General features: G+C 43.6%; 1 protein-coding gene across 4 annotated transcripts; it reads left to right on the top strand.

The window, feature by feature from the left end:
• The first annotated feature begins 1,783 nt into the window (after positions 1-1,783).
• Positions 1,784-25,499, top strand: LOC116473821 (L-threonine 3-dehydrogenase, mitochondrial). Of its 4 annotated transcripts, none has more exons than XM_032162470.2 (10): positions 1,784-1,871; positions 10,896-11,082; positions 12,733-12,789; positions 12,934-12,976; positions 13,996-14,066; positions 16,017-16,166; positions 16,266-16,438; positions 17,525-17,615; positions 21,989-22,258; positions 22,845-25,499. In XM_032162470.2, the coding sequence occupies exons 2-10, from the start codon at positions 10,911-10,913 to the stop codon at positions 22,982-22,984; spliced, it is 1,167 nt and encodes a 388-aa protein (XP_032018361.1). In that variant the 5' UTR covers positions 1,784-1,871; positions 10,896-10,910; the 3' UTR covers positions 22,985-25,499. The 4 variants fall into 4 exon arrangements, with proteins under 4 accessions (XP_032018361.1, XP_032018363.1, XP_032018362.1 ...); XM_032162471.2 differs by lacking the exon at positions 1,784-1,871 and adding an exon at positions 2,247-2,353; XM_032162472.2 differs by lacking the exon at positions 12,733-12,789.
• The last annotated feature ends 513 nt before the right edge of the window (positions 25,500-26,012 follow it).

The raw sequence follows: 26,012 nt of genomic DNA, 5'->3' as shown, positions 1-26,012 counted from the left end.
GAAGAGGCAGGGTTACAGCTCCGTGACTGCTCCTGCAGAGCAGGGCTCCCCCATAGGCAGAGACCAGCAGCTCAGGGCAGTTTTGCAGTCATATTTATACCCACTTTTAATTGCATGCAGATTAAGGGGCGGTTTATGCAGAAATTTCTAGGGAAGGGGTGGTAATTATTGGGTTACTGCCATGGAAAGGGGCGGTAACTCCCTGGTATTGCCATGGCAACAGTGAACTGACATGGCACCCTGGTGGGCCTATCTGATGGAAAGCTGCTTTGGCCCTAACCTTGCTTTAGTTTGTCCTCAATCTGGTCTGGTGTCTGAGCCCCGCCTCCTACCTCAATCTCACTCAAGGCGAGCTTGATATCCTCTTCCATCCACCACCAAGTTTGTGGAGAACGAAAAATAGCTCCTCGTGATATGATAAGGAGTATTACAAAGGGCAGCGCGGCAGGGACAGGTTGTCTGGGTCAGTATTCTGGTCCCCCGTGGCCTTGATCCCACCTCGTCACGTCTCTGGGGGTATCGTGGTCTCGGTAATCTCAAGTCTCTTGAGATGCCAAAAGTCTGAAACCCCCACCTCCGTGGGCAGTTCGGTAGACCGCAGAACCGTAGTCGTTTTAGATGGCATTAATAACACTTCAGGCGGGGAGACTACGCTGAGCAGAACGCACGGTGATCATGACCTAGTCGACATATTTCAAGCGCGCCAGAGGCAGAGCCATCTTCAGGGATCAAGTTAAAGGAGAAGCTGAAAAAATGGGGCCTGGCTAGCTCGCTAAACAAAATGAGATAGATTTCACAAAATCACAGATTCTTAATGTCAGAAGACACCTTAGAGTTGTTTCTCCCAAACCGAAGGCGCCTGCAAGTATCACTTGGGGATCCTGTTAAAATGCAGATTCCCTGGTTCAGTAGATCTGCAGTGGGGGCTGCTTTGTCCAGAGACCACACCTTGGGTCCAACCTTCACAGCACACTGGAATCGCTTTAAGAGCTTAAAAAAAAAATACTTACTTCTGGGCTTCTCCGTCCCCGTGCCCCCAGCCCCGGAGATTCTGTCATTTGGTCAGGGCACAGCCTGGGCGTTTGGAGGTTAAAAAGCTCCCAGGTGATTGCAATATGGAGCGGAGTTTGAGAACGAGCGCCTTGGACCCGCGATTCTCAAGCTACTGCGCCGACCGGCGTCCCGCTGGGGGCGCGCGGGCCCCACCCCCAGAGATGCTGACTCAGCAAGTCCGGAGGGGTTGGGGTGGGACCTGCCAATTTGCATTTCCAACCGGCGCCCAGGTGACGCTGACTCTGCTGGTCTATGGTCTTGGAGGTCACCTAATTTTTCAGCGATGCCTCCCAGCTGGGGAGGGCAAGAAGTGCCTTGCTCAAGGTCTCCCCACACCCGACCTCCAGACCCTCAATCCTGGGCCAGCTACACCGCAAACCTTTCCACCTGTCTCTCCTGCGCCCCGCGTTTCTTCCCCACGTAACTTGCGAGGGAGCCGTGCGTTTCTTCCCCACGTAACTTGCGAGGGAGCCGCTAAACAGCAAGACCGCGCGCTCTGCGGCTCCAGACTGCGGATTTCGGTCGCGTGCGGCTCTGACCGCGTCGCCCCATCCCCGGCGGGGCCACGCACGGACTCCAGGGCTGGCGCCGCGGAGGGGGGCGATGCGCGCGGACGCTCCCGGGGACCTGACTGTCCCTGAGTCCTCCCTGCGGGGGGCGTGCGCGGCCCGCCCCCCGCGGCGCCACGCGGCCCCTCCTCGGCCGGGGATTGGTGCGCCGGGCGGGGCGGGGCGGGATAAAGGTGCGGGGTCCGGCTGCGCTGGGTCTGCGGACAGCTCCGGGTCTGGGTTCATAGTCTGCGCGGGGTGCGCAGGAAGGTCAGTGTGGGAGTCGCCCGATATCTCCCCCCGCGGAGGCGGGAGCCGAGCCACATCTTGGAGTGGGCATTGGCCGCAGAGCGAGTTGTCCGGGGCTGGCCGGGGTCGGGGCGAGCTCTGCGCGGCGCCGGAGACTCTGCACTCCCCGGCGCGCGCAAGGTCCCTGGCCGTGGCCGCAGAGTCAGGAGGGGCGGCGCCGGAGCCCGGTGCGGGGAGGGCCCAGGAGCAGCCGGGGTTGACAGGTCGCGACACCCGCTCCCCTCCACTTTTGAAAGGGTTTCCCACGCGGGGAAGAGGGGCAGGCATGGCCGGCCCCGCGAAACCGGTTTGTCCAGACTTTGGGAAGCCATCGCTTGCGGAGGGTGGGACCGCCCAGGCTGTGCACCCGCCCAGGCTGAGACATCGCGTCCTCATCCTGGGTGCCCCACCGGCTTCTCGTCCCAGGCAGCCGCGCACGGGAGGAGGACACTCCCGCTCTGCAGGTCAGACCTCCCTCTGAGACTCTCCCTAGCTCACGCTTAGAGCTTTGGAATTTTCCTCGATCCTTTCTAGCTTTCGGATCATCCCCACGTAATGCCCAGACTTTACCAGCTCAGAGAGTTAAAAAAAAAAAAAAAGAGAGAGAGACAGAAAGCGAATGTGGATTGAGCCTTTACACGGACCCTGCAGTTTGCACAGTGCTTTTCATAAATTGACTGCTTTTATTAAATGCTCTCAACAATCTATTGGGATGGCACGGTGATTGCCCCCTTTCTGAGGACGCCGAAACTTTAGATTTGGCAAGGCAAGAAGCCAGGCGCACACAGCGAGGCGGGCCGTCGGCCCCGAACCCCTGGCTGGTCCGTGCTCTCCCCCTGGGGAGGGGTGAGGCTGCCAGGAAAGGTGCCCCTTGCGTGGCCCTTGGAGTGTTTCTTCCGCTTTGCCTCCTCTTAGGCACTGGATCTCATCTCTTCTCTTGAGTGGGAAGAGTCGGGGTGGTGGAAGTAGAGGGTATGGGACACCGTGGACCTACCTCTCTTGGTAGTTAGTAACTGCCTGACCTTGGGCCGGTCAGTGGATTCTGAAAAATGGGGAAAAGGTCCCAGCTTCTGGGTTGTTGTGAGGGTTAAATAAGAGTTCAGGAAAGCAGATGCTTCGCCGACGCTTCGTAGTTACGAGGAGCCTGATTTTTCCTTGGATCATTGCTATTAAGAGGATGCATTGGTGATGATGATGATGTAATGAGTCAGAGGTTTTAAAGCCCAGACTGCCTTGAAAATGCGTCTGGTAAACGTTCTGGCTCCTTAAAGCAGAATAAGATTGGAGTGGGGGAGCCCAGTGAAAATGAAGGTGGGCATGGACATAGGTATTAAGTTAGAGGTGGGGAGGGGGCAGGGGGCATTGGCGCCAGGAAGCTGTAAACTGGGCAGTTATCGCTGAGTTCAGAGCAGGGAAGGCCCGACGTGAGGGGCTAGGCTTGAAGGTGCCAGCAGCGGAAATGCTGCTGCAGACCCCTGAGCTGGAAGGAAGGAGCGGGCAGTGGGAGAGTAGTAGGTTTAAGCACGTTTGCAAGTGGAGGAGGAGAGAGGACAAGGGCTGGGGGGGGGGGTTGGAGTTTGCTGGGTCTCTGGGGGCAATATTGATATATGTTAGGCAAGTTTTCTCGCTCTTCAGATACATATATACATATATGCATGCAGGTCACTTCTTGGTGCTGAACACTGTAAAACTTTTTTTCTGTTGTAGGTTTTAGTTGTGATTCCTATCACGTAACATTAGATTTACCATCCTAAACATTTCTAAGCATACAGTTCAGTAGCGTTAAGTATATTCACGTTGTTGTGCAGTCAATCTCCAGCACTTGTTCATCTTGCAAAACTGAAACTGCGCTCATTAAACACTAATGTCTCTGCCTCTACCCCAGCCCTTGGCAAGCAGTTACCTTTCTACTTTATGTTTCTATGATTTTTTGAGTACTTTAAATAATGCACGTCCGTGGCGGCATACAGTGTTTGTCCTTTGGTGACTGGTTTATTTCACTTAGCCTGATGACTGTGAGCTTCATCCATGTTGTAGCAAGTGTCAGAATTCCCTTCTTTTTTAAGGCTGAAAAACTTCCATTGTATGTGTAGACCCTATTTTCTTTATCCGTTTATCTATTGGAGGCTGGATATCTTAGTTTCACGCTTAATTGTTAAAGACATTACTTAATACATCTTTTACTGTCTCCATACCTAAGAGTAATTACAGCCAGAAATGTTGGGAGATGTCATGACATCAAGAACATTGAGGAAAACTGATGTTGCGTATCTAGTTGCCTTCGGTATTATGGGTGGAAGTTTCCTTAATATCTAAAAAATAATCTATCTTTAGAGCAATCATAGTTGAATTAAGTCCCCTCCCCACCCCCACCCCCACCCCCAATAAACTGAAGTAACTTTTTTTCCCTGAGAACAGGTTCATTTGATTTTTTGAGATGTAAAGCTGTGATGGTTTCCCCTTACTGTCTGCCTCTTAGACACAGCACTGAGTGAGTACGAACACGCATCACAACTTCCTGGGAGAGACAAATATATGGTCTTCTGGCACCTAAACCCAACAGGTTCACAACCAAACTCACTTGTCTTCTTACCTGACCTGCTTCTTCTCTAGAAAGCCCATTCTTGCAGCGGCCCAAATTAGAGACCTTCATATTCTTGACACCTTCACCACCCACCCATGTGCAAGCAATCACTCAAGCCAGCTGAGCTGTGAGTCTGTATTTGTATCGCCCGCTCACTTCCGGATGCCGCTGCTGTGTACCTGCTGCTGCTGTTAATGCACCTAAGTGTATATGCAGGGGCATGGAAGAAGTCGTGACCTTCCATGACCAACCCAGAGAGGCCCAGGTTGGGAAGGTGCTTCATTATTTGTGGAGGAGAGTATGTTAACCTTTTCCTCTTTATCCCTTGCAATTAAAGTGAACCAGGTGCTTGGGAGAGAAAGTATGGGCTATTATTTGATCTTTAGGTAGGAGGGACTGAAAATCATCTTTGATGGCTTTCTTTATGTAAATTTAGTATATAGCTTGGCAAAGAAAGTTTTACTTTAGAACAGCCGTTCTCCAGTTGTAATCTGGGGAACTGTGGAGGGTCTCTGAAACCTTTTGTAGGGTCCATGAGGTCAAAACTATTTTTAAAAAGAATGCTAAGATGGTATTTACCTTTTTCATTCTTTCTCTCACAAGTGTGCAGTGAGTTTCCCAGAGATTACATGACTTGCAGAGAGCTTTGCCTCTGATGACTAATGGGATTTGTGCTTGTGTATTCTTGTTTCTCAACCTTCTAAGGTGTTAGGGTTAAGATAAAAATATCTGCATTTTCAGAGATGAACTCAATTTGCACTGAGTATTTCTACTGTGCACTCGCTGTCTTCACTTAGACCTGTTATATCTGTGACCTTGTTTTCTTTTAATAAGTTATTAATTTGAAATCCCAGAGTTTTCTGTGCCTATATGAAAAGACAACAAAAAGTACACTCTGTAGTCTTGATTGGAAAGCCTTTCTAAAATTTCAAATGGTATAAAATTATTTTTGAATGTAATAATATTGTATTCTAAAATAAAAGGATATTTATATATTCTATTTAAGGATAGATTATTGGCTTAAATTGGATATTAGAAAACTTGATTTTTCAGCTCACAGCTGCATCACATTTGCCTAAAATGCTGAAAAAAAATGAAATGAATATATCAGAGCTTCTGACTCATGAAAGGGAGGAATTTACTCCAGAGAAATGGGCAAAACTAAGGCAAAGTGAAAGCTTTCCTCAGCTTTATAGCTGTTAGTAATTGGTCTTATGAATCTTATGCCAGAGAACCATTTTCAATAGTATTATGGTGCCAGTAGCATTATTTTGAGACTAACCATTCAGAGTCCTCTAAAGAAAAATGAATCGAATTGCTTAAGTGTGGATATAATGAGCTTTTTAAAAGCCAGAAATTTTTGTCATAGCTTTTCAAACTAAAACCGACAAAGTTGAAGCATAAAGCAGGGTAAATTATCAAGTTGCATTGGTTGCAGAAACACGCGATAAAGCCTTGTTTAGATGAAAAAGCACTGAAAGAGCTCATAGCACTTCACTTTTCCAATGATACAGTAATCTGCCAAATTAAAGATTTAGCTGAAACGTCAAGACCCAGTTAGTATATTGACTGTAGAAGTGTATTTCTGCCTTACAAATGGAAGGAAGACGAGAAGTGCCATTTTGCTTGTATTCTTCTGGTATCAGCACCAAACCAATCAGTACCTTTTTAGATAATCTTTTTATTGTAATATGTAATACAATATACAATCCTTTATCTTTATAATAGAGAGTATCCTTTTAGTGAATGCTTGGTATCAAACATGAGTAGTGCCAAGATATTCAAAGTGTTGAATAACTTTTTTGAATTTTGTGGTTCATTCTGGAACAAGTGCATTGAGTTTGCATTGATGGTGCCAGAGCAATGCTGGGTGAAACTCCTGGTGCCTTTGTGCAAATCAAGGCAGATGGTACCAAGCTGTTCCAGTCCTCACTGTATTCTTTACCGCCCTATGCTTTCAATAAAAAATAAGAGAAAATTGCCAGCTTTACTTAAGAATGTCCCGTTGAAACAGTAAAAATGACTCTCCGGATTAAATCTTGACTTATAAGTATGCATCTCTTTGATATGCTGTATAGTGTAGGAAAGTGCCCATAAAGCGTTCTGTGACATATTTCAAAGTGTGATGGTTGTCTTCAGGTAAAGCAGTGTGTGACTGAATTGTGAGCTGAACTGGCCACTTTACTTTTCTTTTTTTTTTTTTTTTTGAGACGGAGTCTCGCTCTGTCTCGCCTCCCGGGTTCACGCCATTCTCCTGCCTCAGCCTCTCCGAGTAGCTGGGACTACAGGCGCCCGCCACCACGCCCGGCTAATTTTTTTGTGTTTTTGGTAGAGACGGGGTTTCACCGTGGTCTCGATCTCCTGACCTCGTGATCCGCCCGCCTCGGCCTCCCAAAGTGCTGGGATTACAAGCGTGAGCCACCGCGCCCGGGAACTGGCCACTTTTCTTAATAGAAAACCATTTTTGCTTGACAGACTGACAAACAATGAGTATTCACACTTGGATAATTGCCAGACGTATTCTAAAACATGAACGAAGTGAGCCTGTCACTTCAAGGAAACAACTAACAGTGTTTGTTACCAATTAATTTGTATTTACCACCATGAGCTTGACAGCTTCCCCATACTCAGGAATTTTCTGATGAGACCAGTGGTGATATTACCTAGTAGGACTTTTTAATATTATATAGTGAAGTGTGTTACTATTTCGACAATGTGTATAACTTACTGAACGAATAATTATTTTATATTACAATGCAATAATAATAGAAATGAAGTGCACAATAAATGGAGTATGCTTGAATCATCCCGAAACCACCCCCTTTCCTCCCAGTCCACGGAAAATTGTCTTCCACAAATCTGGTCCCTGGTGCTAAAAAGGTTGGAGACCATTGATTTAAAGCATTAAAGTAAGTTTTAATGTAGAAAAGTACAAAAAGTTCATTGATAAGGCTTCAGATTCCACATCACAACTAACCTTTAAGAAGACTGATGCATTGAGTTTTGGAGTGGTAGCAAAGATGAACATCCAGAGTTATTTGAAAAAATGAATAAAATACCATTTCCTCTTTTCACTGCTGTTTGGGTTTTTTTTCAATTAGAGCAACAAATTACAGAAGCGTATATGAAAATCCAGTTGTTTTTTTTTTTATCAAAGAGAAGTATAAAGTTTAAAATAATGGCCCTCCTTCCACTGAATATTTTTTGTATTGGAAAACAGTTTGTTTGTTTGTTTGTTGTTTGTTTTTGAGATGTAGTCTTGCTCTGTCTCCCAGGCTGGAGTGGAGTGCAGTGGTACCATCTTGGCTCACTGCAACCTCCACATCCCCGGTTCAAGCAATTCTCCTGCATCAGCCTCCCCAAAATGTAGTTATTTTAATCATGATGTTTATGTTAACATGTTTATTGTTTTTAAATGAATTAATAACTATGTTAAACATTTATTTGTTTTCTAACACTAATTATTAATAGATATAGCCAACATTAACGGTAGCTTTTTGGAGTTCTCCGTTTTTAAGAGTATAAAGGAGTTTTAAGACCAAAAAGTTAGAGAACTTCTGCCTGAAGAGTATTAAGTTTAACTTGGCAGGAACAAGAAGAAAAGCTACATGCTGTAGATGGTTGGAGGGTTTTAAATTTTATTTTTGTTTTTAATACCTATGTATTGTTAAAGCGATTCTGTAATAGAGGCAGTATTGCTGCGCGGTAGTTAAGAACTAGGTTTTCTAGGGCAGTGGGGCTTGTGGTAGTGCTGTTAAGCACTCAGCAGCCTGTGGCATATAAACAGCAAAAAATGTTAGCTACTTATAATAGTGGAATAAGAAGAACCAACTCCATTACGAACTGTCCATGTTGTTGAACTAAAACTTCACATTCAATTAACAATTTGTTGGGTGCCTCCTTCATGCTTTCCCTTTGTGGAGAAAGAGATGAATACATTTGTACCTGTCTTATACCTTTAGGGTTTGCTTTTCCCCGCAGCTCCAGTGTTTTCAATTTTTAAATTAAAAAAAAAAACACCCTTTTTAACTGTGACCATTTATTATTTTGCTTTCGAGAATTGGAATTGTCTTTCAGTCTCAAATGTTCTGGGAAATGTTGTCTCTGGGCTTCCTCAGTATCCCTTTGCACTTGCTGAAATAAGTGACTGTAAGAATCCAAGTTCTTGGCCAGGCATGGTGGCTCACGCCTGTAATCCCAGCACTTTGGGAAGCCGAGGCAGGTGGATCATGAGGTCAGGAGATCGAGACCATCCTGGCTAACACGGTGAAACCCTGTCTCTACTAAAAAAATACAAAACAATTAGCCGGGCGTGGTGGCAGGCACCTGTAGTTCCAGCTACTCGGGAGGCTGAGGCAGGAGAATGGCGTGAACCCAGGAGGCGGAGTTTGCAGTGAGCCGAGATCACGCCACTGCACTCCAGCCTGGGCGACAGAGCCAGACTCTGTCTCAAAAAAAGAAAAAAAAAGAAAAAGAATCCGGCCGGGCGCGGTGGCTCACGCTTGTAATCCTAGCACTTTGGGAGGCCGAGGCGGGCGGATCACGAGGTCAGGAGATCGAGACCACGGTGAAACCCCGTCTCTACTAAAAATACAAAAAATTAGCCGGGTGTGGTTGCGGGCGCCTGTAGTCCCAGCTACTCGGAGAGGCTGAGGCAGGAGAATGGAGTGAACCCGGGAGGCGGAGCTTGCAGTGAGCCGAGATCGCGCCACTGCACTCCAGCCTGGGCGACAGCGAGACTCCGTCTCAAAAAAAAAAAAAAGAAAAAGAATCCAAGTTCTTACCTGGTTTCAGGTGGCAGCAGTGGTTACACTTAGTGTTCCTCTAAGGGCTGCTTGAGGAAAAACTCAGGACTTTCCCGTAATGTGGCCCATCCTGGACACCTGCCTCATCTCTTTGGGCCTGTGCAGTGAAAAGAGAAATGTGCCAACGGTGAGAAGGTTCTCTTCTGCTCACTTATTTGCAACATTAGCTGGGGTGAAGGGCCTCAGGTGTCTTATAGATGCTGGACACCTGGTGGGTCCAGTCACTGACCCCACAGAAGCCACCAGGCAGGTTCCACCTGTCTTGTTTTGGAGTAGTAAAGGGCAAAACCCTCATGAACCAGAAAGGTGTGAAAGGTGTATGTTTTGAAAAGACATTATTTTCCTTTTGTTTCCTGTAATTTGGGTTTTGGTATGATTAGGGATTGCAAGAAAGCTTCTGCTACTTCTCGCATTCAACTTGGAATCACTGTCTTAAATCTACTTGAGGCACTGAGTACCTTCCTGTAAGTTCATATCTTACAGGAAATGTCTCTAACTGTGGTTTGTTACTTTTTCTCCCTTTATAATGCAAAATAGAAGATGCTTGAGGGGTTAGGACACCTGAGTTGGCTTTGAAGCTCACCTGCCTTTTCTGTTGGAAGAGATCTTCGTCTTCCAGTGGGCGGGCGAGTGAGTAGAGGCCACAGGTCAGTGTGAGTGTGTGGTAGGCCTGCCTGTAGGGAGGGTGGGGGATTTGCTGTTAGAACCAGCAAAGCAAGCTGGGCAGCTCTGGTTTACTCTCAAGACATGCCTGCCTGGGTGTGGGGGACAGGTTGAGGAACGTGGCAGTCTCAAGCCATATGTGACTGGACTGTCTTGACCTCTAAGGCCAGGGCTGATTTCATGGTCAGCTGGTAATACTAAAGCTGATGATGAGGAGGAGCTAGACTAAATTAAATTATGTGATCTTTGAAACACTAAGAAAATGGCTTTTCTGCGTTACCCTTTCTACAGAGATGATGGAAAAACAAAAATCCTTCACAACTTACTAAATATTGCTGTGGGCCTTTTTATCCTTTTATCTTAACCCTCTGCTTTTCTAGGCTGGTTCATCATAACATGTGAGTGTTAACACAAGATTTATAGGGCACTTTGTATTTAATCTGGGACCGATTTGTATTCTCAGACGTTGTGTGGACAAGTTGATAACAGTTGTGGTCAAGACTTAAAGCCTTTGCTTTAGTCAAGCCTTTGTGGTCAAGAATTAAAGCCTTTGCTAGGATCCACCGACTTTGTCTCTGTGATGTGCAGGTTCTCTGTGTAGTTACCGCCTCTGTTGCATTAGATCCCAGCTGGTGTCAGCATTGTGCAGTGTCAGTTCTGAATCTCAGTTCGGCCTTTGTTTGGCTGGACTTTGTGTGAGCAACACTTTATCCCTTTATCACAGGGCCTGGCTCACAGGAGGCCCTTGACTGGCTTCCTGTCGGCGAACTCAGCAGTCTCTTTAGTTCGATTCCTGAATCTAAAAGCACAGCTTTTAAAAAATCATAATAAATAAAAGCATAGCTTTGCTCATTCACTGACAATCTTAGCTTTCATTTTAGCTGAAGAGTTTGTTTTGAAGAGCTGGAGGGATAAAAGGTCACATCGTTACCTCTGCTCCTTTTTTCTCACAAGGTATTTGAAAAGAAAATGCTGCTCATGAGGATGCTGAGGCGAGTGGGGCAGGGCCCAGCCTGTGGCTGTTGGACACCGGTCCTGCCGGTCCACTTTCTGGGCATCTCTCCTTGGCAAATTCCAGCAGATGCTAGCTTCCACTCTGCGTCTTTCTCTGACACAGACCATCCACGAGTCTTAATTACAGGTTAGTTTTTCTTTCATTTTTTCTACTTCCATGGCTTGATTCTTTCCTTTGCTTTGTGTCTGTGCCTTTGTTTTTGGAATGCGTAGTATGCTATCCGAACCATACTGCCTGTCTCTGTAGCCGATAATGCAGCAAAAACAGGCTTGGCCAGATGACAGAATCTGGATTTATTCTCTGTACTATGAAAAGGATTTCAGAATGAGGTATTTTATAATACGACAGTTTTAAATTAGAGCAGCTGATCTTATTGATCAGACACTGCCTTTTTCACTATTGGCTTTTTTGTTTGTTTTTTAGAATTTTGCAAATCCAAATCCTTATTTCATCACTGTTGCCAGCACTTGGTTTTCCTGCCATAATTTTTGTTGTTGTTGGAGGGAATCTAGGAAACTGGGGGCCAAATAGCTGCTCTGGAACTTGGTTCCCTTCCATGTTTGGATCAGTCTGGGGAGCGAAGGCTAGCGGACAGGAGGGCGCTGGGACTAGAACATTGATTCTGGTGTTCGGCACGCTGTTCCTTGGCCAGACTCCTGAACCTAAACTCAGAGTCATTAATCCCACGCTGTTATTGCACATTTGCGTGTTGGAAATAGAGAAGGTAAGTTAGCGTCTGGCCAAAGGACTTGTTGCCACAGCGTTCATTGTTGTCCTCCAGCTCATCATGGCCCTTGAGCTCGTTGTTGCCATTGAGCTCATCATTGCCAGTGACTCGGTCCCTAAACCTCCTCACCTCAAATATGTTCAGCCCTAATTTTGTAACCTTCTCACTCCAGACTTTACTCTGTCACTTCCAGCCAGCCCAAGCCTACCTCCAGTTTGATGGACATGTTTTACTTCTTTCTCTTTCTTGCCAGGCTTTCTTCCCTTGGTTTTATAGCATTATCCTTCTCATTTTCGTGTGTATGTGTGTGTGTGTGTGTATGTGCACACTCTTTTACTGCCTTGTCCACTTCTAATGCTGAAATAAGTTTCAAGCTTAGTAGATTTCCCTCTGTGCCTTACTTCGGATTCACCCATCGTGTTGTTCGACTGTTTGTTTTATTCCCTCTCACCTCCAGTAATGATGCGTCTTTCAGGGTGTCCTGGTTTTACTCCAAAGTTAACAAATGCTTACAGGAAGTCCCGCTTTTATATCTTCCTGCCTCATCAGTTTCTCTCAAATGAAGTGGACTGTTGTCCTTCCCACATGTGCTCCTAGCCCACTGGCCTCCTGTTTCTATCAATGGCATGTTTAATCCTTCACACTGGAAGCTGTACTATTCATTTTAACTTTCTCAGTGGCACCTTGTTGATTCAGTTGTCTGCCCCTTTTTCAAATGACTTCTTGGTTTCTCCCTGCCTCTTTGCCCTTTTATGTCTCATTCCACTTCTAATGGAGGATGGGATTCTGCCTCATCTCACCAGAGGTGGATATGAATCTGTTCATACTGGTTTTGAATGATTTTGTCACCTATAGCAGACAAGCTTCAAAGTTCATCAAAATAATGAAGGCCAGGATTGAGTTCCTGCCCCAAGAAATTCCAGACGCGTGTCTGGCTTTGAGATTTTCCTCTTCTTATGCCCTTGCTTTTCCTCTTTCTCGGAACCACTCCATGCTGGTGAGAGTGTTGTCACTGAAGCGAATGTTACCTGCATTGTTTTCTGTCCTAGCCTGGTGGAGATCATTGCATTTCCAAGTGCTGCACCATGTTCCTGGGAAGATTGCAAGTAAGCAGCAGTTATATCAGCTCCACCTAGGACTTACGTAGTTAGCTAAGACTGAAAACTAGTCTCACTCAGTTATTACATTCTGGGAATAATTGAACTGTTTAGATTTGCATTAAAGCTTCACTTTTTTTCTTCTTCATCTAGGGGGTCTTGGCCAGCTGGGAGTGGGGCTTGCTAATCTTTTGAGGTAAGAGCCCTAAAAACTTGAAATTTAAAATCTGAGTTTCTTAAGTATATGGAGCTCATTGGGATGCCTTTTAAACTTCTTTTCTCTCTCCTCTTGCTCCTTACCATTGTTAAGATATATCTAAGTAACTGCTATAGATATAGATATAGATATATAGAGATATAGATATAGATACAGGTTTTTTTTTTTTTTTGAGGTGGAGCCTCAGTCTGTCACCCAGGCTGGAGCACAGTGGTGCAATCCCGGCTCACTATAACCTCCACCTCCTGGGTTCAAGTGATTCTCCTGCCTCAGCCTCCCGAGTAGCTGGGACTACAGGCACATACCACCACGCCCAGCTAATGTTTTGTATTTTTGGTAGAGATGGGCTCTCGCTGTTGTCCAGGCTGGTCTTCTAACTCCTGGCCTCAAGTGATCCGCCCACCTCGCCTTCTCAAAGTGCTGGAGTTACAGATGTGAGCCACCGTGCCCAGCTTAAAATACATTTTATTTTGCCTCTGAATATCACAGACTTGTCGTACGCCCTTGACTCAACATCTCCAGACTGGTGCTTTGCTCTGTCTCTCTCTGTTTCCTAACTTAGGCAAAGTGAGACACACATCTCCCAGTGAATCACTTTGACTTTTAGTTGTTTGAGAACCAAGGGAAGTACAGGTGCAAACTGGAAGGGAAGAGTGTGGGATTTGGAGAGAATGGGGTAAGAGAATAAGAAAAGGGGAGAGAAGATAAGAAGAATGATGAGGAAGAGGTAAAAACTCTAGGGGGTGATGGGAAGAAACTGGTGACAAGCATAGGGTTAACAGTCAGGTGAGAGGAGAAACAGGAGACAGAGTCGTGAGCAGGGAAATAGAGGCCTGAGTATGAGAGAGACAAGAACTGAAGGTGTGGAAATTGAGGATGACAAGGAAGTAGAGATTTGGAGGGTGGCAGAAAATTACAGTTCTTATTTTAAAAGACTTCTCACAGGACTCATTGCATCCTGGATGCTGCCAACTTGTGTGTGTTGATTTTCCCTTTAGGAAACGATTTGGAAAGGACAGTGTGATTTTGTCTGACATAAGGAAACCCCCCGATCATGTCTTTCACAGTGGTAAGAGATCAGTAGGTCTTGCTTTTATTTTTATCTCTAATTTTCAAAGCACAAAGAGGTGGCTCATGAAATTGGTGAGTGCAACAGCTCATAGCTGAGTTTATGACTCAAAGAGAAGTTATTGAGGCACTGGTATTTCACTTAAAAATACATATTTTACCCAAAGGATTATAAATCATGCTGCTATAAAGACACATGCACATGTATGTTTATTGCGGCACTATTCACAATATCAAAGACTTGGAACCAACCCAAATGTCCAACAACGATAGACTGGATTAAGAAAATGTGGCACATATACACCATGGAATACTATGCAGCCATAAAAAATGAAGAGTTCATGTCCTTTGTAGGGACATGGATGAAGCTGGAAACCATCATTCTCAGCAAACTATCGCAAGGACAAAAAACCAGACACCGCATGTTCTCACTTACAGGTGGGAATTGAACAATGAGAACACATGAACACAGGAAGGGGAACGTCACACACGGGGGACTGTTGTAGGGTGGGGGGTGGGGGGAGGGATAGCATTAGGAGATATATCTAATGTTAAATGACGAGTTAATGGGTGCAGCACACCAACATGGCACATGTATACATATGTAACAAACCTGCACATTGTGTACATGTACCCTAAAACTTAAAGTATAATTAAAAAAATACATATTTTTAATGCTGCTGCCTGTTCAAGTGATAAAAGAACAGAAGAATTCTTTCGACCTTGAAGTTTTTGGAATAATATATTTTGATGTTATTTGAAATAAAAACTTTGTTTCCTGTCTTTTTGTGTTTTAAGTTAACTTATTGACTTGGAGACAATACAAACAAAAATCAAGTTCTGTACTGAAGAAAAGGAACTTTAGAAATTTGGAAAAATAAATCCTGTTGTTACAGTGTAGAGTTGCTGTTAAAGTACGACACACACACACACACACACACACACACACACACACACCTCAAGCTCTTCTAGTCAGGTTTTTTACTGCTTCAAAAATGTTTTTATGACTATGCATGATGGCTCACAGCTGTAATCCCAGCAATTTGGGAGGCTTAGGTGGGAGGATCACTTGAGTCCAGGAGTTCAAGACTAGCCTGGGCAATACAGTGAGACCCTGTCTCCACAAGAAATAAAAAATTAGCTGGGCATGGTGGCACACGCCTGTAGTGCTAGCTACTTGGGAGGACCGCTTGAGCCCAGGAGATGGAGGCTGTAGTGAGTCATGATTGCATCACTGCACTCCAGCCTGAGTGACAGAGCAAGACTCTGTCCCCGCTGCCCCAAAAATAAGGTTTTATAATGCCCCCTAGTCCTTCCTGGTTCAGCATCAGCCTTTTGCTGCTCACCATGGGGAAGAGTGACAGTTTGCTGTAAGTGGGGAAAATTGGCACAGAACAAGATCAACTTGACCTCTGTGTAATTAAGTATGATAAACTCATGATTTTTGGCTCTTCTATACGAAGGTGGTGGTGGTGGTGGTTAATAAGTCCGTTTCTCTATTCCTTTTCAAATGTGCACCTTGGAAGCAGAGTGAAGCCACTCTGTGCATACAGGGCTGGGAGGAACAGCACCCACTCTGGAGCCCAATGCCTAGCTGCAACCCCAATTCCTCCACTTGTTCTCTGATCCTGGCAAGTTGCTTAACCTCTCGGTGCCTGTTTCGTCATCAGTAAAATGTGTTTACCTCCAAGGCTGTGTGGGAAAGAAATGTACATAAAATCCTTAGAACAGGGTCTGGCCCAGGCAGGTCTTGTAGGAGCATTTGCTGTCCTTACCTGGAGGGTGGTTGTGACTTGTGATTCTTCCACAAGAAAAATGCTTCCTAGTGCCCAGCTGGCTTAGTTACCACGTGGCTACCAGTGAAATTCACAAGTCAACGAGGGAAAGGGGAAAGGTCCATTTAGTTCACAACCCTTTTCACATTCATGGTTTCAATTTATGTTCCTTGCAGGTCCGTTCATTTATTCTGATATCTTGGATTACAAGAATCTTCGGGAGATCGTGGTAAACAACCGCATCACCTGGCTGTTTCATTACAGCGCTTTGCTCAGCGCCATTGGAGAAGCAAATGTTTCCCTGGCGAGAGCGGTGAATATAACTGGTAAGCATCTGGCTCTGGCTGGATGTGATTTATTTGCCAGTTTTTCTAGTTCTTTAAGAAGAGTTGTTTTCAGATTCTGATAGTGTCTGTTCATTTCAGGCCTGCATAACATCCTGGATGTCGCTGCGGAACACAATCTGCGATTGTTTGTGCCTAGCACGATTGGGGCTTTTGGACCCACCTCTCCCCGGAACCCGACCCCCGATCTCTGTATTCAGAGACCCAGGACCATCTACGGGGTGTCCAAGGTCCACGCGGAGCTCATGGGAGAAGTAAGCATCACTCAGCAAGATTGCCGAATGTGCCCTGGCTGGCACGATTTGCTGTTTGCTTTCTCATTCTTTTTGCCTCCAAGGCCTGGTGATTCATCCCTGGAGAAACTTTCCCTCTTCTTGGATCCCAGCCCCAGAGTCGCTTACTTAACTCACTGGGTTTGCCATGTAGCAGGTGTCTCCAGCTCCGGAAACCTCCTCAACCATATGGGAACACTCAGCACTTCCTGGATGCCCCATGCACAGCCCCCATCTCTTCATTTGCTGCTTGTCTTACTTGTACCCCACCATTCTTTCTGATTGCCAGTATTGGTAGCCGTTGGTAGTAACTCTAAAACTTACAGAAAACCTCAAACATCTTGGGGTTTTTTTTGTTGTTCGTTTGTTTGTTTTTTGAGACAGAGTCTTGCTCTCTCACCCAGGCTGGAATGTGGTGGCATGATCTCAGCTCATAGCAGCCTCCGCCTCCGGGGCTCAAGGGATTCTTCTGCCTCAGCCTCCGAAGTAGCTGGGATTATAGGCACGTGCCACCACGCCCAGCTAAATTTTATATTTGTAGTAGAGGCAGTGTTTTGCCATGTTGGCCAGGCTGGTCTCAAACTTCTGACCTCAAGTGATCCACCCACTTCAGCATCCCAAAGTGCTGGGATTATAGGTGTGAACTACTGCAAAATACTCTTTATCTTTGTAACTCTAGTAGATTTGAGTTGCTGCCTGCTTCTCCAGTTCTGATAGCCATGGCCCTGTCATCCACTGTTCTCTGCTTTCCCCGTGCCGCGTGTGGGAATGCCCTCAGGCTGAATGGTTTAGGACGATGATCAGTGGCGCCTTTCCAAAGAGAGGCTGGAAATGCCTACTGTAGGCTAATGTGTCATTTACAGCATTGATGTATCACCAAAAAGTTGATTTTTTTTTAAAAGACAAAAACTTAGGACTCTGTTTTCTTTAGCAGTATTTAAATACAACTGCATGGAATGAGATTTCAGAAAAAGGCAGGTTTGGTTTTTGTTTTGTTTTGTTTTGTTTTTTTTTGCATCTATCTGATTTAAAGTATCTGTGTTTGAATACGTTTTCTCTTTTTCGTAGTATTATCATTACCGGTATGGGTTAGATTTCCGATGCCTGAGATATCCTGGAATCATTTCAGCTGACTCCCAGCCTGGAGGAGGAACAACTGGTTAAGTGTTTTCTATTTCTCATCTCTCTTATATGTTAGATAGGCTTTCTAGCCAGGTGCAGAGGCTCAAGCCTGTAATTCCAGCACTTGGGGAGGCTGAGGCAGGAGGATCACTCTGGCCAGAGACTAGCCTGGACAACACAGTGGGACCTTATCTCTATGAAAAATAAACAAAAATTGGCCAGGCATGATGGCCCGCACCTGTAGTCCCAGCTACTGGGGAGGCTGAGGCAGGAGGGTCTCTTAAGCCCAGAAGGCCTAGGTTGCAGTGAGCTGAGATCGTGCCACTGCACTCCAGCCTGGGTGACAGAATGAGATCCTGTCTCAAAAATAAAAAACAACAACAAAAAAACACCCACCAAAAAAAAAAACTAGACTGACTGATTGCTAGAGGAGTTGTCTTTGTGGTAAATGAATTTGGTATCTTTTTAGCTGTATGCTGACCAGAGTTTTTCTGTAATATCTCCCAATGTGCATTTTAAAGGCACAGTCAACCCAACTGGCTTACATTCACTAAGGGCAGCACATGCCAGCATTGTCTGTCCAGCTCGGGATTGGCCACCCACAGTGCCAGAATAAAACGTAATATTCAAGAACAAATCTATGACTCACAGTATAGAAGACCCCCAGCAAGCAGCAACCTCTTGTTTCTTAACACACAGAGAGAGCCCTATTAAAATAGACTCTAGGCATTGTGTATGTGAAAGGAACATAAGTATGATTATTATTTTGGACTCAAACACTCATTCTGTTTCATAAGTCCCATATCAGGTATCTTTCCCACATCTGTGGTCCTGAGAATAAATATAGAAGGTACTTGACCACATCAGAGGGATTTCGAAGGAGGCCTTAAAAAGCTTCTGCTTTTTATTTTATTTTATTTTATTTTATTTTATTTTTATTATTATACTTTAGGTTTTAGGGTACATGTGCACAGTGTGCAGGTTTGTTACATATGTATCCATGTGCCATGTTGGTTTGCTGCACCCATTAACTCGTCATTTAGCATTAGGTATATCTCCTAATGCAGTCCCTCCCCCCTCCCCCCACCCCACAACAGGCCCCGGAGTGTGATGTTCCCCTTCCTGTGTCCATGAGTTCTCATTGTTCAATTCCCACCTATGAGTAAGAACGTGCGGTGTTTGTTTTTTTGTCCTTGCGACAGTTTACTGAGAATGATGTTTTCCAGCTTCATCCATGTCCCTACAAAGGACATGAACTCATCCTTTTTTATGGCTGCATAGTATTCCATGGTGTATATGTGCCACATTTTCTTAATCCAGTCTATCGTTGTTGGACATTTGGGTTGGTTCCAAGTCTTTGCTATTGTGAATAGTGCCGCAATAAACATACGTGTGCATGTGTCTTTATAGCAGCATGATTTATAGTCCTTTGGGTAAATACCCAGTAATGGGATGGCTGGGTCAAATGGTATTTCTAGTTCTAGATCCCTGAGGACTCGCCACACTGACTTCCACAATGGTTGAACTAGTTTACAGTCCCACCAACACTGTAAAAGTGTTTCTATTTCTCCACATCGTCTCCAGCACCTGTTGTTTCCTGACTTTAATGATCGCCATTCTAACTGGTGTGAGATGGTATCTCATTGTGGTTTTGATTTGCATTTCTCAGATGGCCAGTGATGATGAGCATTTTTTCATGTGTCTTTTGGCTGCATAAATGTCTTCTTTTGAGAAGTGTCTGTTCATATCCTTCGGCCACTTTTTGATGGGGTTGTTTGTTTTTTTCTTGTAAATTTGTTTGAGTTCATTGTAGATTCTGGATATTAGCCCTTTGTCAGATGAGTAGGTTTCAAAAATGTTCTCCCATTTTGTAGGTTGCCCATTCACTCTGATGGTAGTTTCTTTTGCTGTGCAGAAGCTCTTTAGTTTAATTAGATCTCATTTGTCAATTTTGGCTTTTGTTGCCATTGCTTTTGGTGTTTTAGACATGAAGTCCTTGCCCACGCCTGTGTCCTGAATGGTATTGCCTAGGTTTTCTTCTAGGGTTTTTATGGTTTTAGGTCTAACATGTAAGTCTTTAATCCATCTTGAATTAATTTTTGTATAAGGTGTAAGGAAGGGATCCAGTTTCAGCTTTCTACATATGGCTAGCCAGTTTTCCCAGCACCATTTATTAAATAGGGAATCCTTTCCCCATTGCTTGTTTTTGTCAGGTTTGTCAAAGATCAGATAGTTGTAGATATGTGCGGCATTATTTCTGAGGGCTCTGTTCTGTTCCATTGATCTATGTCTCTGTTGTGATACCAGTACCATGCTGTTTTGGTTACTGTAGCCTTGTAGTATAGTTTGAAGTCAGGTAGTGTGATGCCTCCAGCTTTGTTCTTTTGGCTTAGGATTGGCTTGTTGATGCGGGCTCTTTTTTGGTTCCATATGAACTTTAAAGTAGTTTTTTCCAATTCTGTGAAGAAAGTCATTGGTAGCTTGATGGGGATGGCGTTGAATCTATAAATTACCTTGGGCAGTATGGCCATTTTCACGATATTGATTCTTCCAACCCATGAGCATGGAATGTTCTTCCATTTGTTTGTATCCTCTTTTATTTCATTGAGCAGTGGTTTGTAGTTCTCCTTAAAGAAGTCCTTCACATCCCTTGTAAGTTGGATTCCTAGGTATTTGATTCTCTTTGAAGCAATTGTGAATGGGAGTTCACTCATGATTTGGCTCTCTGTTTGTCTGTGATTGGTGTACAAGAATGCTTGTGATTTTTGTACATTGATTTTGTATCCTGAGACTTTGCTGAAGTTGCTAATCAGCTTAAGGAGATTTTGGGCTGAGACAATGGGGTTTTCTAGATATACAATCATGTCATCTGCAAACAGGGACAATTTGACTTCCTCTTTTCCTAATTGAATACCCTTTATTTCCTTCTCCTGCCTGATTGCTCTGGCCAGAACTTCCAGCACTATGTTGAGTAGGAGTGGTGAGAGAGGGCATCCCTGTCTTGTGCCAGTTTTCAAAGGGAATGCTTCCAGTTTTTGCCCATTCCGTATGATATTGGCTGTGGGTTTGTCATAGATAGCTCTTATTATTTTGAGATACATCCCATCAATACCTAATTTATTGAGAGTTTTTAGCATGAAGTGTTGTTGAATTTTGTCAAAGGCCTTTTCTGCATCTATTGAGATAATCATGTGGTTTTTGTCTTTGGTTCTGTTTGTAGACTGGATTAGATTTATTGATTTGCGTATGTTGAACCAGCCTTGCATCCCAGGGATGAAGCCCACTTGATCATGGTGTATAAGCTTTTTGATATGCTTCTGGATTCAGTTTCCCAGTATTTTATTGAGGATTTTTACATCAATGTTCATCAAGGATATTGGTCTGAAATTCTCTTTTTTGGTTGTGTCTCTGCCAGGCTTTGGTATCAGGATGATGCTGGCCTCATAAAATGTGTTAGGGAGGATTCCCTCTTTTTTTATCGATTGGAATACTTTCAGAGGGAATGGTAAAGCTTCTGCTTTTTAATATGGTGATTCTCCAAGTGTGGTCTGGGGAGCTCCGGGCATCCTCAAGACACTTTCAAGGGGTCTTGGGGGTCAAAAATCTTATCAATATGGAGATGTTACTGGCCTTTTTCACTCTCCTTTCACAAATGCATTGTAGAGTTTTCCAGAGGTGGTGTGGCATGTGAGGTAAGAACGGACTGGGTACAGAAGCAGATGGGGGCTCCAGCACACCCCTATGAAGCCAGACCCTAAAGAGATTTTTAGAATGTACAACAGACCATCCTTCTCAGTAAATTTTGTTTGTTTAGAAAATATACTCTTTTTCCTATAAAATGTTATACATATTAATATGTGATAGGCTTATTGTCATTTTAAAAGGTAATATTGTAAACAATTCTCAGTTAACTCTGTTACAGTAAATATTGATATAACCCACATTAGTCAGATCTCTTTGGGAGTTCTCAATTCTTTTTTTTTTTTTTTTTTTTTTGTTTTGAGATGGAGTCTTGCTCTGTCACACAGGCTGGAGTGCAGTGGCGTGATCTCAGCTCACTGCAGTCTCCATCTCCCGGGTTCGAGCGATTCTTATGCTTCAGCCTCCCAAGTAGCTGGGATTACAGATGTGTGCCATCACACCTGGCTAATTTTTGTATTTTTAGTAGAGCTGGGGTTTTACTATGTTGGACAGGCTGGCCTTGAACTCCTGATCTCAGGTGATCTGCCTGCCTCGGCCTCCCAAAATGCTGGGACTACAGGCGTGAGTCACTGAGCTTGACTGGAGTTCTTAATTTTTAAGGATCTGTTATAAAAAGCCTCTGAGATTAGAACATTTGAGAACCGCTGCCTTGATCCAAGAGGCTCATTCATTGTTTTGTTATAACCCACACACGGGATTCCCTTTCAGACTACGCAGTCCAGATTTTCCATGATGCCACGAAGCATGGTAAATTCGAGTGCAACCTGGAAGCCCGCACGAGGCTGCCGATGATGTACATTGACGACTGCCTCAGGGCCACCCTGGAGGTCATGGAGGCCCCAGCTGAGTCCCTTTCCATGAGGACCTACAATGTCAGCGCCATGAGCTTCACACCTGAGGAGCTGGCCCAGGAGGTCCTCAAGCATGTGCCAGAATTCCAGATCACATACAACGTGGATGCCGTTCGGCAGGCCATAGGTTCGTACCCGGTGGCAAAGGCCTTTACTGTGAGTCCCTGGAGAACATAAACCTTGTAAGGATAAAGAGCATAGATCCTTCCCAAGGGTCCAGACACCTTTTGGAGAAGGAGCCTAGCCCAAGAAATTGTTGAGCCCAAGCCAGCAGATGCTTTGATTTTGGGGAATGATATCTAAAGTGGGTGAAATCATTCCATTCCAAATAAACAGCTTGTTAGCCTTTCATCATTTTTACAGTTTAAACATAAAGCAAGGAAAGATAGAAGCAACAGGTAGTATGAAAACAGCCCCAGGTTTTCAAATACTGTAACTTTGCCAATTTGTGGGCGGAAGCACCTCTTTGAGTATAAAACTTATGAAGTTGTGTGAGATTTTAATAATGTGTAAAAATTCACAGTGCCTGACGAAAGATGGGTTGATAGTCTTCGGCCCTAAGAGGGTGACTGTGCATAATAGCGGTTCTGCTTTACTCGAAGGAATTTCCTGTTTTGTACCTTGTACGGTAGACCTTTATATAAAATGGTCAAGACCTTTTTGCAAATCCACGACCTGAATAACTTAAGCTACTCTTGCGTATCTTTTCCTAGCGGATAGTTGGCCAATGAACTTTGATGACAGCAATGCTCGGAAGGACTGGGGGTGGAAACATGATTTTGATCTTCCAGAGTTGGTGACTGCCATGTTGAACTTCCATGGTTCTGAAACCAGAGTTGCCCAAGGCAACTGAAAGAATCTGGAAGAGGAGCTCCTGTGTCCTGGTCCACTGTCAAAGGAGAACTGTCACAACTCCAAGGTTATAGACTCCAAGGAGCCTACATTATTTGGAACTGATCAATTGGACTAAATTTTGGCAGCTCATATTGAACTGCGAGACAAAGAATGGAGTTAACATTTAAGCATTTTGAGAATGTTACAGGTATGGCAGTGGGACTTCTCAGTTTTTGCTGTTTGCCTGAACTTGTCTAAACACATTCCACAGAATAAGGCTTAAGTCATCATTAGTTTCCATTTCCTTAATTAGGATGAAGTGACCATTTCTGGGAAGGTGGGAGTATGTGACATTTGTATTTAATTAAATTCAATTTAAATATTCCTCCTAAGACTCGATTATTCTCTTGACTGGAGACCAAAGATTACATTTTAAGGACGTTCAAAGAGGGACTCCTCATTTAAAAGTATTCCTTACTATCCCAGCAGAACGTAAAACATGTTTGGTGTATTCATCCCATGTCCATCACATTCAAGATATTTTGACACTGCTTCAAAAATTGTAATTTCTAGTTTTTCTGTAAGATGCTAGATCTGTGGGAAATTAAGAATTTAAAAATGATATAACTGGTGAAGGGTAGCCCCTCTCTTATTTTGATTGCCCTCCTGTTAGTGAGCTAAGTGTAATTCCCAGGAACATAATTCCCTGACCTGGCAACGTCACCATCTAGGGAGATTGTCTAATACACAGGTTTCTGGGCTACACCCCTTTAGATTCACTCATTAAGTGCCAGGTGACACTGGTTGTTTGAATCTAGCTGAGGCCCACTAGTCACACCAGTTTAGACCGATGCAGTTTTCTAAAGAGCACTTTCTTGTTGCATCTTTTTTTTTTTTTAGATGTTCCTGGGTTGAGCTTTTAGAAGGGCTACTCTAAACCCTCTGATGCAATTACCATATAGATGCATACAGGTTAACTTTTTAAGTTGAAGTTAGACCAAATCACCAATTCGTGATTGTATTTTATGGTAAGGGCATGAGTGTGTTCAGAAAATGCTTTCAATCCGATCACTTAAAAAAATATTTCTGGTGCAATACTGTATAGATATGTACAGGTTAACTTTCTTCCAGCAACCTCAAAATGTACTGCGTGTAAAATCACTAGGAAGTGAAACTTCCAATTCCACAGATGAATCATGGATATATTTGATAACAGCTATCAAGGATTAAAAGGCATTTATTTATGTTACATGCCTAATAACAAAATGTTATGCATTTGGAGTTTTGAACTGTTAGGTCAAAGTGTGGACTTTTTTGAAGGCATAACTGGATTTAAAATCTATTTGACTGTTAACTGGATAACTTTTAGGTAATTGAATTGTTTTGTTTAATAGTTACATTATTGTAGCTTTTTCCTCTACTTAATAAGGTTTATGTTTGTAGATTTTATTTTTTTGTTATTTTTCTTTTGGGCTACTCTTGAGAGGCATGAAGATTTTATTTTTTAAAATCAGACAGTAATGAATTCTTTTTTTGAAAATTTATTTGAGATATAGTTTACATACCAAAAAATTCACTAATTTATAGTTCTGTGGTTTTCAATGTATTAAAGACTTTTGCAACCATCACTATAACCTAATTTTAGGCCATTTCAACACCCCACGAAGAAATCATATTATATAAGCCCTTCCCACCCTAGGCAACCACTAATGTACTTCTGTCCTTGGGTTTGTCTGTTCTGAGCATTTTATGTAAGTGGAATGTGGTTGTCTTTTAGTGGCTTTTTTAATTAAGCAGTCCCTTTTCAAGGTTCATCCATGTTTTAGCATATAACAATACTTCATTATTTATTGCTAAGTAATATTCCATTGTATGAGTAATACTCTATTTTCTTTATCCATTCATCCATTGAGGGACATTTAGGTTTTTTGCACTGTTTAAGCTATTATGAATAATGCTGCTGTGAACATTTGGGTAGATAATTGAGTTTTAAAATGATTGCTTACTGTTTATAGTTTAAAAAACAGTTCTTAAGTTTGCTTAATTTATTCTCAGTTATCTTAAAGGAACAAGCAGTTCTTCCCTTTCATGAGATAAGAAGCAGCAACTCGAGTGACCTTTGTCTCCTAGACCCTAACCTTCCAGCGTTTCCACCAGGCTCCTAGGATGACCTTTAATTGGGATCATTTGGAGGGGTTTGTTCCAAACAGGTTCCTTGAATCTTTCCCAATCTGTAAACACACCTCCAGGAGACCTCAAATCAGAGTGAAAAAACAAGGAATGCTTCAGTTTCTTTGGATGATTCTTATTCACTGACATCTTTGTACTCCAAGACTAGAATTAGAGTTGTCCCTTCTGTCTGAACACTCAATATCTGGTGCACATCTTGGGATCCCAGAGCCCATCAGTGTTTTCCTGTAAAATGCTTTCCATTCTGTTGGGAGAAAGGGCTTTTTATAGTTAATTTGGAAATAACCCAAAAAGCTACTTAGAAGGAAAAGTGGGTTTAACCACAAAAATACTTTATTTATAAATAAAAATGAAAGAATACAAAGATTGGCTTTGTTCTGATGTTTTACACAGGCTACCAGTGGTTATTAGTTTTCTGCTCGCATGTTTGTGTGTGGCGTTGCTGGGATGTGCCTTGTGTTGCTATAGAAACAGCGATCCCGATGTCTGCCAGCAAGATAGGTGGCCTGGAGTCCGGAACAGACTCGGTTAGTGAAAGCTACTGCAGTGTTTTGGACACTTAACTATGGTAGGTGGGAGATATTTAGTATTTTTTAACTCACATAGGCCAATTCACCAATTTGTGATTGTATTTTATGGTAAGGGGATGAATGTGTTCAGAAAATGCTTTAAATTCTGTCATTTAAAAAAAATGTTTATTAAGAGGTCAAACAATTTAAAAGACATATAATAAAGTTGTCTTCCCCTCCAAACCCAATCAATAACATGTTAACAGTGTAGTGTGGGACCCAGTGCAGTGGCTCACACCTGTAATCAGTACTTTAGGAGGCTGAGGCAGGAGGATTGCTTAAAGCCAG

Source organism: Hylobates moloch, unplaced genomic scaffold, assembly GCF_009828535.3.
Source record: "Hylobates moloch isolate HMO894 unplaced genomic scaffold, HMol_V3 SCAFFOLD_8, whole genome shotgun sequence".
Taxonomy (NCBI): Eukaryota; Metazoa; Chordata; class Mammalia; order Primates; family Hylobatidae; genus Hylobates; species Hylobates moloch.
The sequence above is the reverse complement of the archived record's forward strand: the minus strand, read 5'-3'. Positions and strand labels throughout refer to the sequence as shown.

Excerpts from the sequence above, each read along its gene's own strand:
- LOC116473821 (XM_032162470.2), top strand. The coding sequence starts at position 10,911 with ATGCTGCTCATGAGGATGCTGAGGCGAGTGGGGCAGGGCCCAGCCTGT. Across the intron at positions 11,083-12,732 it reads TCCACGAGTCTTAATTACAG|CCTGGTGGAGATCATTGCAT; the intron begins GTTAGTTTTTCT and ends TTTCTGTCCTAG. Across the intron at positions 22,259-22,844 it reads TGCCGTTCGGCAGGCCATAG|CGGATAGTTGGCCAATGAAC; the intron begins GTTCGTACCCGG and ends ATCTTTTCCTAG.